The following is an 11,810-nucleotide window of genomic DNA, read 5'->3' on the forward strand; positions in this document are numbered from 1 at the left end:
CTACTTGGGGTCTGGCGTCATTGTTGAGTGGAACTTGATGTTTCAGGTCTGGATTTAAACAGCACCTTTTTGATTTATCAGATCTCCACTCCCTCCTTTCCTTTTGATCCCCAAAACCTTTCCTTCTTTCATTACTCCGAAATGGCTTCCCCTGTTTAGGAAAGGACCGTGCTGGAAATCCTTTTTTCTTATCAGATGCCTCATCTAAAATACCATCTAAGGCTGACCCAAACAAAAGATCTCCTTGGCAAGGGAGGGTACAAAGCTTAGATTTTGAAGCTACATCGCCCTTCCACCCCTTCAACCATAACGACCTTCTGGCTGAATTGGACAGTGCAGCCGCCCTAGCGGAAAGCCTCAAAGCGTCAGCGGAGGCATCAGAGATAAAGTCCACTGCACTGGACATAGTTGGTATAGCCTCCAGCAGCTGATCTCTAGGAGTCTTGTTCTCTATATGAGACTCTAATTCCTCCAACCAGAGCTTTAATGATCTTGCCACCAAGGTAGTCGCTATATTTGGTTTAAAGGCAGAAGTGGAAGCTTCCCAATTCTTCCCTAAGTATGCATCAGCCCTTTTGTCCATGGGATCTTTAAGGGACCCTAAATCTTCAAACGGGAGAGCTGACTTCTTATTTATTTTAGCTACGGGAGCGTCTACCCTCGGTACCTCCTGCCAAGCTGATACTTCTCGATCGTCAAAAGGGGTACTTTCTCTTGACCGCTCTAGGGATAAAGATTTTTTTATCGGGCTCCTCCCATTCACGTTTAATCAGGTCCTTGATACAGTCCTGAATGGAGAACACCCTAGACTTTTTAGGCTTTAGGCTCTCAAACATTAGCTCTGGTCTAGACCTGGACTCCTTTTCTTCCTCAAGCTCCACAGAAAAACAGACTTCATTTTTAACTAAATCTTGGATACTTTGCAATAAAGATGGCAACTCCTCTGCCACTAACTTATCCAGACATGGTTGACAACATGTTTTGGGGTAAGACGGATTCAACTTCCGCTTGCAAATTCCACACTCCTTAGCTCTCCTTTTGTGGGAAGCTTTTCTTGGGGCTTTTTTAACCTGCATTTAATAAAAACAGCCTAATCAGTCTAACCTGACCATAATAATAACTCCCCAAAGGAAGATGGTGGGGGTTAACCCCTCTTACCCCCAGGAGTACCATGCTGGATTCTAAAAGCTGCTCCTGTCTGTCGGTGCGCTGTTGCACTTCCCCCCTCTTCTTGCATGATAATGCTGCTTCAAGGGGGGCCAATGGAGGGCTGCAGGTGCCGCCTGGCGTCCGGTCAGTATCTGCCTGCTGCTGCTCCCTCCACGTTGGCTGGCCGGCGTTGCCTTTTTCAAATGTTAAGCTCCTCCCCCTCCGGCCGGTGGAACGCACGAGTCACTCTCGGTGCGACGCGCACGCCCAGCTCAGCCAATGAGAGGAGAAGACGTACCTCCCCCTCACGCCGCAACTTCGCCGGCAGGCAGGGTCACAAGGCAGCTACAGGCATCCCCCTATGGCTACCGAAGAAGGGAAAAAACAGCAGACGCTGGGCTTCTCAGCGGCTCCTAGTGGAGACTTACGCTGACAGGTACCTCCACTAGGTTTCTCTTTAACCCTAGAGGTCCTGCAGCCGAAAAATAGACCTGGAAAGAAATCCTCCTGTCCCTGGACAGGAAACAGGAAAGAACTGAGCGGTGGAAGGCAAGGGACCAATTTAAAGATCTGGGAAGTTCCTGTTTCCTGTCCGGAAGGGGGAGGATCTCTCACAGGTGCTGTCATGGGGCGTAAAGGAAAAGTATTTAACTTTTTCTGGTAAAATTGTTCAAATAGAATTAAATTTCTATACAAGTTTGTGTCAGAATTTATTGCGCTACATGTCTTTGATAAAAAAATAAAAAAAAACAATAAGTGTATATTTATTGGTTTGCGCAAAAGTTATAGCGTTTACAAACTATGGTACAAAAATGTGAATTTACGCATTTTGAAGCAGCTCTGACTTTCTGAGCACCTGTCATGTTTCTTGAGGTGCAAGAATGCCAGGATAGTATAAATACCCCCCAAATGACCCCATTTTAGAAAGAAGACACCCCAAAGTATTCGCGGAGGGGCATGGTGAGTTCACGTACGATTTAATTTTTTTTCACAAGTTAGCGGAAAATGACACTGAGGAAAAAAAGAAATAATAAAGTTTCCATTTCTGCTAACTTCTGGCAAAAAAAAATCTCCCAAGGACTCACTATGCCCTTCAGTGAATATCTTGGGGTGTCTATTTTCCGAAATGGGGTCATTTGTGGGGTGTGTTTACTGTTCTGGTATTTTGGGCGGGGCTAAATTGTGAGCAACCCTGTAAAGCCTAAAGATACTCGTTGGACTTTCGACCCCTTTACACACCTAGGCTGCAAAAAAGTTTCACATGTGGTATCGCCGTACTCACGAGAAGTAGGGCAATGTGTTTTGGGGTGTATTTTTACATATACCCATGCTGGGTGAGATAAATATCTCTGTAAATTGACAACTTTGTATAAAAATGTTTTAAAAAGTTGTAATTTACAGAGATATTTCTCACACACAGTATGGGTATATGTAAAAATACACCCCAAAACAAATTGCCCTACTTCTTCTGAGTACGGCGATACCACATGTGTGACACTTTTTTGCAGCCTAGGTGCGCAAAGGGGCCCAAATTCCAATGAGTGCCTTTAGGATTTCACAGGGCATTTTTACGCATTTGGATTCCAAACTACTTCTCACGCTTTAGGCCCCCTAAAATGCTAGGGCAGTATAAATACCCCACAAGTGACCCCATTTTGGAAAGAAGACACCCCAAGGTATTCCGTGAGGGGCATGGCGAGTTCATAGAAGTTTTTTTTTTTGGCACAAGTTAGCGGAAAATTTTTATTTCTTTTTTTCTTACAAAGTCTCATATTCCACTAACTTGTGACAAAAAATAAAATCTTACATGAACTCACCATACCCCTCACGGAATACCTTGGGGTGTCTTCTTTCCAAAATGGGGTCACTTGTGGGGTATTTATACTGCCCTGGCATTTTAGGGGCACTAAAGCATGAGAAGAAGTCTGGAATCCAAAAGTCTAAAAATGCCCTCCTAAAAGGTACTCATTGGAATTTGGGCCCCTTTGCGCACCTAGGCTGCAAAAAAGTGTCACACAAGTGGTATCGCCGTACTCAGAAGAAGTAGGGCAATGTGTTTTGTGGTGTCTTTTCACACATACCCATCCGGTGTGTGAGAAATCTCTGTAAATGACAACTTTTCAAAAAAAAATGTATACAAAGTTGTCAATTTACAGATATTTCTCTCACCCAGCATGGGTATATGTAAAAATACACCCCAAAACACATTGCCCTACTTTTTCTGAGTACGGCGATACCACATGTGTGACACTTTTTTGCAGCCAAGATGCGCAAAGGGGCCCAAATTCCAATGAGTACCTTTAGGATTTCACAGGGCGTTTTTACGCATTTGGATTCCGTGAGGGGTATGGTGAGTTCATGTAAGATTTTATTTTTTGTCACAAGTTAGTGGAATATGAGAATTTGTAAGAAGAAAAATAAATAAATAAAATAATATCGATGAACTCGCCATGCCCCTCAAAAGTGATCTTTATAGCGCTGCAGCGATTTTACGGTGTTATTGCATTGATCAGAAAAAAAAAAAACATTTGTCACTGCGGTGTGGCGGACTTAACGCAAGTGTGCACACAAGATCAGGCCTGATCGGGCGAACACTGCGTTTTTTGTAGAGCCTAAGGTGACCCTAATGTACTGATATAGATCTAATTGCGATCAGTCTTGATCACTTACAGATACTATATAGTACTAGTGCTGATTAGCGACAGCTCACTACCTAACAAGTAGCTAACTAACTGGCGGTGATAAGGGACGCTTAGGCCCATTCACACGTCCGCAATTCTGTTCTGCATTTTGCATTCATTTCTATGGGGACAGACTTTGTCCCGCTCGGATCCGGAATTGCGTATCTGCACTTCCGGGTCCGCACTTCCGTTCCGGAAAAATATAGAACATGTCCTATTCTTGTCCGAAATTGCGGACAAGAAAAGGCATTTTCTATATAGTATAAAATGCGGAAAGCACATTGCCGGTGTCCGTGTTTTGCGGATCCGCAAAACACATACAGACGTCTGAATGGAGCCTTACAGGGGGGTGATCAATGACAGGGGGGTGATCAATGACAGGGGGGTGATCAGGGAGTCTATATGGGGTGATCAGGGGTTAATAAGTGACAGGAAGGGGGGGTGTAGTGTAGTGTGGTGATTGGTGCTACTTACAGAGCTGCCTGTGTGCTCTGGTGGTCGATCCAAGAAAAAGGGACCACCAGAGGACCAGGTAGCAGGCATATCAGACGCTGTTAACAAAACAGCATCTAATATACCTTTCTGATGCGATTTTTTTAACATCTACAGCCTGCCAGCGAATGATCAGCGCTGGCAGGCTGTAGTTTAACTTCTCAGCTGCGCATCGCTGTGAACGCGCGCGCATGCGCGTTCACGCAAAATCTCGGGTCTCACGAGATGACGCCAATAGGTCATTGAGACCTGAGAGTGCCGCCGCACTGACGCCTTTCGGCGTTAGTGTGACGGGAGGTGGTTAAATGGAGGTCACTAAACAGTATGTATGATATCACTTTATTCTGTGGGTTGATACAAATATGTTGATACTAGATTTACATATTGCGACACTGAGGGGTTGAGTCTGCCAAGGCAGGTATTTTCCTCCCAGCATGAGCGGCTGGGCTGGTTTCCAGCCAGGTGAGGTCAAATACCGGCCGGAGATTAAGTGCCGGTCAGGGTTTTGGCAGCACCTGGCTGTCCTTAAATAGGCAGCTGGGCTTAGCAGAGATGTCTCTGTTTTTGGGATCTGAGGATTTGTGCCGTGCTGCAGGGCTGAAAGCCGCATGCTGGGGAAACAGGCCCCCTAAAGCCTGTTGTGGACTACTGGAGGCAGAACTGCCAGCAAGGTTACTTGTGTTATATGAACTTTCCATTGTGTGTGAATTAACACCAAGACTGCAAAGTTACGTGCCGTTTTGTGCAATTGCCTCAAGTGTGAATAAACACTGACGTTTTGAGTTAAGAACTTGTATTATGCCTCTGTACTGCGCTTACCCTACCAGAGCGAAACCTCACTATCTATTTTCAGGAAATTTTTGTTTCTCATACCATTTTATTGGGAGGTGAGGTAAAAAAAAAAATGCAACCATGTCATTAAGTCTTTTTGTTTCTACAGCGTTCACTGTAACATGATCCTTTTATAGATCTGGTACCAATACCAGTTATGTTTTATTATTTTTAATTACTTTTTAATACCTTGTTCACACTGGTCAGTGATTTCCATCAGCGATTGTGAACCAAAACCAGGACTGAAGCCTACACATAGATCAGGTATAAGGCAAAGATTTGCACCTGTTCTGTGTTTAGAGCCACACCTGGTTTTGTCTCAAAAATCACTGAGCAAAACACTGACACGTGAAGAGCAACTAAACCTTTATATGAACTTTTAATATGTTGTCCCTAATAAACCTACTTCTAATATACTTTATTAATCAATTTAGTATTTTTATTATACTTTTGTTTCCCTCAAGCATACCATTTACTGTGCGCTTAAAACTCAGCGGTGTACGGAGTACATGTTTTATCAAGGCAGGAACGCATATTGCGGCTCCTGCCCGTGTTCCCCGTGGGATTACTAACTCCTGGCATAGTACACGGGTACAGGGTACCCATGTGCTATGCGAGGATTAGCTGAGCGGAGCAGGCTTCTGCCTGCTAAGCTAAGAGAACTGCATGTCACCCGCGATGCTAGGGAGGCTCATTCTTGTCGCAGCCTGCTATTTTCATCCACGTGATGGGGTGATGCAGCGGCGACCGTGCCAGCATCAGAAGCGACGAGGGTGCTGGGAAGCAAGGCAAGTAAAACTCAGAGACCCGGGCATATGAGGGGGCATTAAAGATCTTGGATATCCCCTTTAAATTAAATAAAAATATATGCTTTTTTCCCATTGAAAAACGCTTTTCAAAGGAAAAAAGACATATTAAAGGGGCATTCCCATCTTGCTAAATCAGCCTGAGCTGCAATTACAGCATAATTCATTTCCTGGTTTTCTGCTGCCAAGGCTGGGTGGGCTTAGGCAGTTTGAGTGAATGTCGGCCACACCTCCTTATGACATCACACAGTCCTACCATGCTAGTTTATGTGAAGAGTATGAGTCATCAGTCTGGCAGCCTACAGTATCTGTGAGGCCCTTTCCTCCCCCCCCCCCCCCCCCCCCCCCACCGCCGGGGAATCATCACTCAGAGAGCTGTGATAAGTGAGCTCAGTGTACAGGAACATGTGGCTGTTCTGCACAGTTTTAGGGTCCATTCACACGGCCGCAAATCGGTCCGCATCCGTTCTGCAATTTTGCAGAACAGGTGCGGACCCATTCATTCTCTATGGGGACGGAATGCATGTGGACAGCAAACAGTGCTAATAGCAATGCGCCGCACAGACCTGTGACGAGTTACAAGAAGAAAGAGCGCCGGGCGGCCACAGTGCATGTAAGTATATTGCTGCAGAGTAACTGACCATGGGACCCAGGACTTCAGTAGCATCCTGGCTGCCATGGTAACCGATCGCAGCACCAGCATTACACTGCTCTACAGTTCTACACAACAGCGCAGCCCCGATCTCCTCACCATTTACTGAGAAGATCTGGGCTGTGCTGCTGAACTCTGTAAGCCCGGACAGCTCCCATCCTCCTCCGCTAATTCTACACTATTCTCCCGAAATGTTCGAGCGGCCGATGCGCTAATCTATAATTATTTGTTCCGCGTTTAGAATGGAGCCGCGCATGTGCGGCTCTGTTTCAGACGCGGCACAAAGGAATATAGATCAGCGCATACGCGGCCGCCCGGAGCCGTGCTCGTTCGCGCTTGCAAGGGAGGCTGGCAACTGGATCCCCGGAGTTCTTCTGTGCAAGCGTGGCCCATGGATGCGGCAGGCGAGCGGTGGCCGTATCCATGGGCAGCGAAAATAAACAATCGAATTGGAGACTTCAAATATAAAGCGAACAGTATTTTTTTTTTTTTAAAGCAATATCTTTAGCCAAATGTTCCCTGGGGGTTATATAAATAAATAAAATATGATCATTAAGATGGGAATACCCCTTTAATGAAATCTACAATGCATCCCACAAAAATGTTGTAAAATGTATTTAAAAAAATATATATGTATTTGTTATCGTTGTAATCGTACTGACACAGACAATAAAGATATCATGTTATTTATTGTGAAAAATGAAAACAAAATTCTGAAAAATGTGTCCCGTAAAAAAAACAAGCCCTCATACAGCTAGCTACATTAGAAGGAAAAAAAAAAAAAAAAAGAAAGAAAGAAAGAAAAAAAGAAAAAAAGAGGGTAAGAGAAAAAGAAAAAAAAAAAAAAAAAAAAAAGGTAACGCTCTTTGAAGGCGACAATGAAAAAATGAAGAAAAACGCTCCTCAGTAGTATAGAGTGAACTTTGTGTTCAGCGTCCAAAGTGCAGGGTATCGAAGAATCCCGATATGGATTCTGCTACCACGGACCATAATGGAATTCTATGATGATGCACCACGTAAGCCTATAAGAAGCATTCCGTCATAATAAAAGTTCGCTCAACACTACTTGTCAGCAAGGCCCAAAACAGGCTGGTCACTAAAGGGTTAATAATAAATCCTGTTTACACAGAAGCTGCCTGACCTGCACATCGGCGTGGTTTCAGAACATGGCCCGGCCAGGGTCTCTTTACCCAGCTGCTAACAAGCTAGTCATGTTAACATCACAGTTTTTTTTCACCCTGAAACAGGACAACCCTTCCACCAGAAGCATACTTCACATGTTAGGTGAAGACTAGGGATGAGTTCTCAGGAGAAGTTGGGCAATGTGTTTTGGGGTGTCATTTTACATATACCCATGCTGGGTGAGATAAATATCTTGGTCAAATGCCAACTTTGTATAAAAAAAAAAAAAATGGGAAAAGTTGTCTTTTGCCAAGATATTTCTCTCACCCAGCATGGGTATATGTAAAATGACACCCCAAAACACATTGCCCAACTTCTCCTGAGTACGGCGATACCAGATGTGCGACACTTTTTTGCAGCCTAGATGCGCAAAGGGGCCCACATTCCTTTTATGAGGGCATTTTTAGACATTTATATTCCAGACTTCTTCTCACGCTTTAGGGCCCCTAAAAAGCCAGGGCAGTATAAATACCCCACATGTGACCCCATTTTGGAAAGAAGACACCCCAAAGTATTCAATGAGGGGCATGGCGAGTTCATAGAAATTAAATTTTTTTGGCACAAGTTAGCGGAAATTGATTTTTTATTTTTTTTTCCCTCACAAAGTCTCCATTTCCGCTAACTTGGGACAAAAATTTCAATCTTTCATGGACTCAATATGCCCCTCAGCGAATACCTTGAGGTGTCTTCTTTCCAAAATGGGGTCACATGTGGGGTATTTATACTGCCCTGGCATTCTAGGGGCCCTAAAGCGTGAGAAGAAGTCTGGAATATAAATGTCTAAAAATTTTTACGCATTTGGATTCCGTGAGGGGTATGGTGAGTTCATGTGAGATTTTATTTTTTGACACAAGTTAGTGGAATATGAGACTTTGTAAGAAAAAAAAATAATAATTTCCGCTAACTTGGGCCAAAAAAATGTCTGAATGGAGCCTTACAGGGGGGTGATCAATGACAGGGGGGTGATCAGGGAGTCTATATGGGGTGATCACCCCCGTCATTGATCACCCCCCTGTAAGGCTCCATTCAGACGTCCGTATGCGTTTTGCGGATCCGATCCATGTATCAGTGGATCCGTAAAAATCATACGGACGTTTGAATGGAGCCTTACAGGGGGGTGATCAATGACAGGGGGGTGATCAGGGAGTCTATATGGGGTGATCAGGGGTTAATAAGGGATAATAAGTGACAGGGGGGGGTGTAGTGTGGTGCTTGGTGCTACTTATTACTGAGCTACCTGTGTCCTCTGGTGGTCGATCCAAACAAAAGGGACCACCAGAGGACCAGGTAGCAGGTATATTAGACGCTGTTATCAAAACAGCGTCTAATATACCTGTTAAGGGTTAAAAAAAATTGCATCTCCAGCCTGCCAGCGAACGATCGCCGCTGGCAGGCTGGAAATCCACTCGCTTACCTTCCGATCCTGTGAACGCGCGTTCACAGGAAATCTCGCGTCTCGCGAGATGACGCATATATGCGTGACTGTGCGCAGGGCTGCCGCCTCCGGAACGCGATCCTGCGTTAGGCGGTCAAGCTACTTTCCCAATTGCGGCAGAGTGATCCGGCAAGCAGTTCCGTCGCCGGAACTGCCTGCCGGATCTGGCAAAAAAAATATGCCAACTGATGGCATTTGTAAGACTGCTCAGAATCCTTATCAGTCAGAAAAATGCTTTGAAATGCTGGATCAGTCTTTCCGGTGTCATCCGGCAAAACGGATCCGACATTTATTTTTTTTCACCTTTTTTTCGGTCTGCGCATGGAAGGACGGATCCACCATTCCGATATTTTGAATACCGGATCCAGCACTAATTCATTCCTGTGGGGAAAAAAAATGCCAGATCCGGCATTCAGGCAAGTCTGCAGTTTTTTTTGGCCGGAGATAAAACCATAGCATGCTGCAGTTTTATCTTTTGCCTGATCAGTCAAAATGACTGAACGTATTTCTCTACATTCAGAATGCGCGGGGATATACCTGATCAGTTCTTTTCCGGCATTGAGCCCTTTTGACGGAACTCAGCGCCGGAAAAGAAAACCGCTAGTGTGAAAGTACCCTTAGGTACCCCGAACCTTGTGCCGAACTTGAAACCACAAGTTGGCTCAACACTAGTGAAAACCTAAACGCCAGCAATATTTGATATTCTCATACAGAAATGCCTGGTGGGGGTCCAATAACACATTTCTGAAAATAGGCAGATATTTGGACTGTGATGTCAGATTTCAAAAACTGATTTAGGCCTCTTTCACACTTGCGTTGTCCGGATCCGGCGTGTACTCCACTTGCCGGAATTACACTCCGGATCCGGAAAAACGCAAGTGTACTGAAAGCATTTGAAGACGGAACCGTCTTCCAAATGCGTTCAGTGTTACTATGGCACCCAGGACGCTATTAAAGTCCTGGTTGCCATAGTAGTAGTGGGGAGCGGGGGAGCGGTATACTTACAGTCCGTGCGGCTCCCCGGGCGCTCCAGAATGACGTCAGAGCGCCCCATGCGCATGGATGACGTAATCCATGTGATCACATGATCCATGCGCTTGGGGCGCCCTGACGTCACTCTGGAGCGCCCGGGGAGCCGCACGGACGGTAAGTACACTGCTCCCCGCTCCCCACTACACTTTACCATGGCTGCCAGGACTTTAGCGTCCCGGCAGCCATGGTAACCACTCTGAAAAAGCTAAATGTCGGATGCGGCAATGCGCCGAAACGACGTTTAGCTTAAGGCCGGATCCGGATCAATGCCTTTCAATGGGCATTAATTCCGGATCCAGCCTTGCGGCAAGTGTTCCGGATTTTTGGCCGGAGCAAAAAGCGCAGCATGCTGCGGTATTTTCTCCGGCCAAAAAACGTTCCGTTCCGGAACTGAAGACATCCTGATGCATCCTGAACGGATTTCTCTCCATTCAGAATGCATTAGGATAATCCTGATCAGGATTCTTCCGGCATAGAGCCCCGACGACGGAACTCTATGCCGGAACACAACAACGCAGATGTGAAAGAGCCCTTAACGAGATAGATAGAGATATATATATATATATATATATATATATATATATGTTTCCTAGGTGTTAGTACTGCCATTACAAAACAGATTGAAAAATTTGTCCTCAGGCACTCTGAAGGTCAGCGAAGTTTTACCGTGTGTACTCCAGCAGGCGGCCTCACCTGTATTAGGCACTTCCCGGTACCATGCTCTGTACAACTCTCGCACCCGGCGTTTCGCATCGCTCAAATCTCGGCTAAGAATCGGTTTAACCGATCCAATTACGCGACTAGCGCTTTTTGTCGCAGCCATTTTCCACGGGAGTATCTAGAAAGGAGTTACGCCTGGTCCATATGAGGTCACAGGAAGAGGCGGAATCTCGTGGTCTAATGGGCGGCGACTCCCAGATTATGGATGACACGTCTGTTGAAGTGGTGAACAGAGAGAGAGAGCAGTGGCTTGTTAGTGCTGTGTGTGGAGGGGAGCAGTGTTTTTTCTATTAAACAGACTGTTTTTGTTTGGGGATTTTTTTTGGAGGCGGCGACTGAATCTTAGAGGTGTTGAAGAGAGGAGAGTGATGTTATGTTGGAGAGGCTGATGGGAGAAAAAGGATGATATTTTAGGGTTGCCACCCGGCTGGTATTCTAACGGCATAGCCGGTATTTTGTTTGAAAAGCCGGTACCGGTATTATAATTTTTTTCTGTCAATTATAATTGACGGTATACTATGTAAGGTCGGTCCCCTGCCTCCCACTATAGTCAGTCCTTCTGCACACAGAATAGGCGTTCTGCCTGTTATATATGAAACTATTATTGCAGCTCTACAAACTTAAAGGGCTTCTGTCACCCCACTAAACAGTTTTTTTTTTTTTTTTTTGGTTACTTATAATCCCTATATTGCGATTTATGCATACATACTGTAATTAATCATTTTGGTTCAGCAGATTCTGTTAAAAACGAACTTTTAAAATATGCAAATTACCTTGCTACCGCATCCTCCTATCATAATGGCGCTCCCTCCGCATGTTGATTGACAGGG

General features: G+C 45.1%; 1 protein-coding gene across 2 annotated transcripts in view; it reads right to left on the reverse strand.

Annotated features, from left to right (window-relative positions):
• LOC120978833 (NADH dehydrogenase [ubiquinone] 1 alpha subcomplex subunit 6-like) overlaps positions 1–11,157 on the reverse strand; it is a 64,930-nt gene extending 53,773 nt beyond the window's left edge. The window contains exon 1 of one of the 2 annotated variants that reach the window (XM_040407202.1): positions 10,927–11,157. In XM_040407202.1, the coding sequence (XP_040263136.1) occupies positions 10,927–11,083 (157 nt within the window). In that variant the 5' untranslated portion in view covers positions 11,084–11,157. The remainder of the gene's footprint in view (positions 1–10,926) is intronic. The other variant, XM_040407203.1, reaches the window with a different exon arrangement.
• Between the last annotated feature and the right edge of the window lie 653 nt (positions 11,158–11,810).

This window comes from Bufo bufo, chromosome 9, assembly GCF_905171765.1.
Source record: "Bufo bufo chromosome 9, aBufBuf1.1, whole genome shotgun sequence".
Taxonomy (NCBI): Eukaryota; Metazoa; Chordata; class Amphibia; order Anura; family Bufonidae; genus Bufo; species Bufo bufo.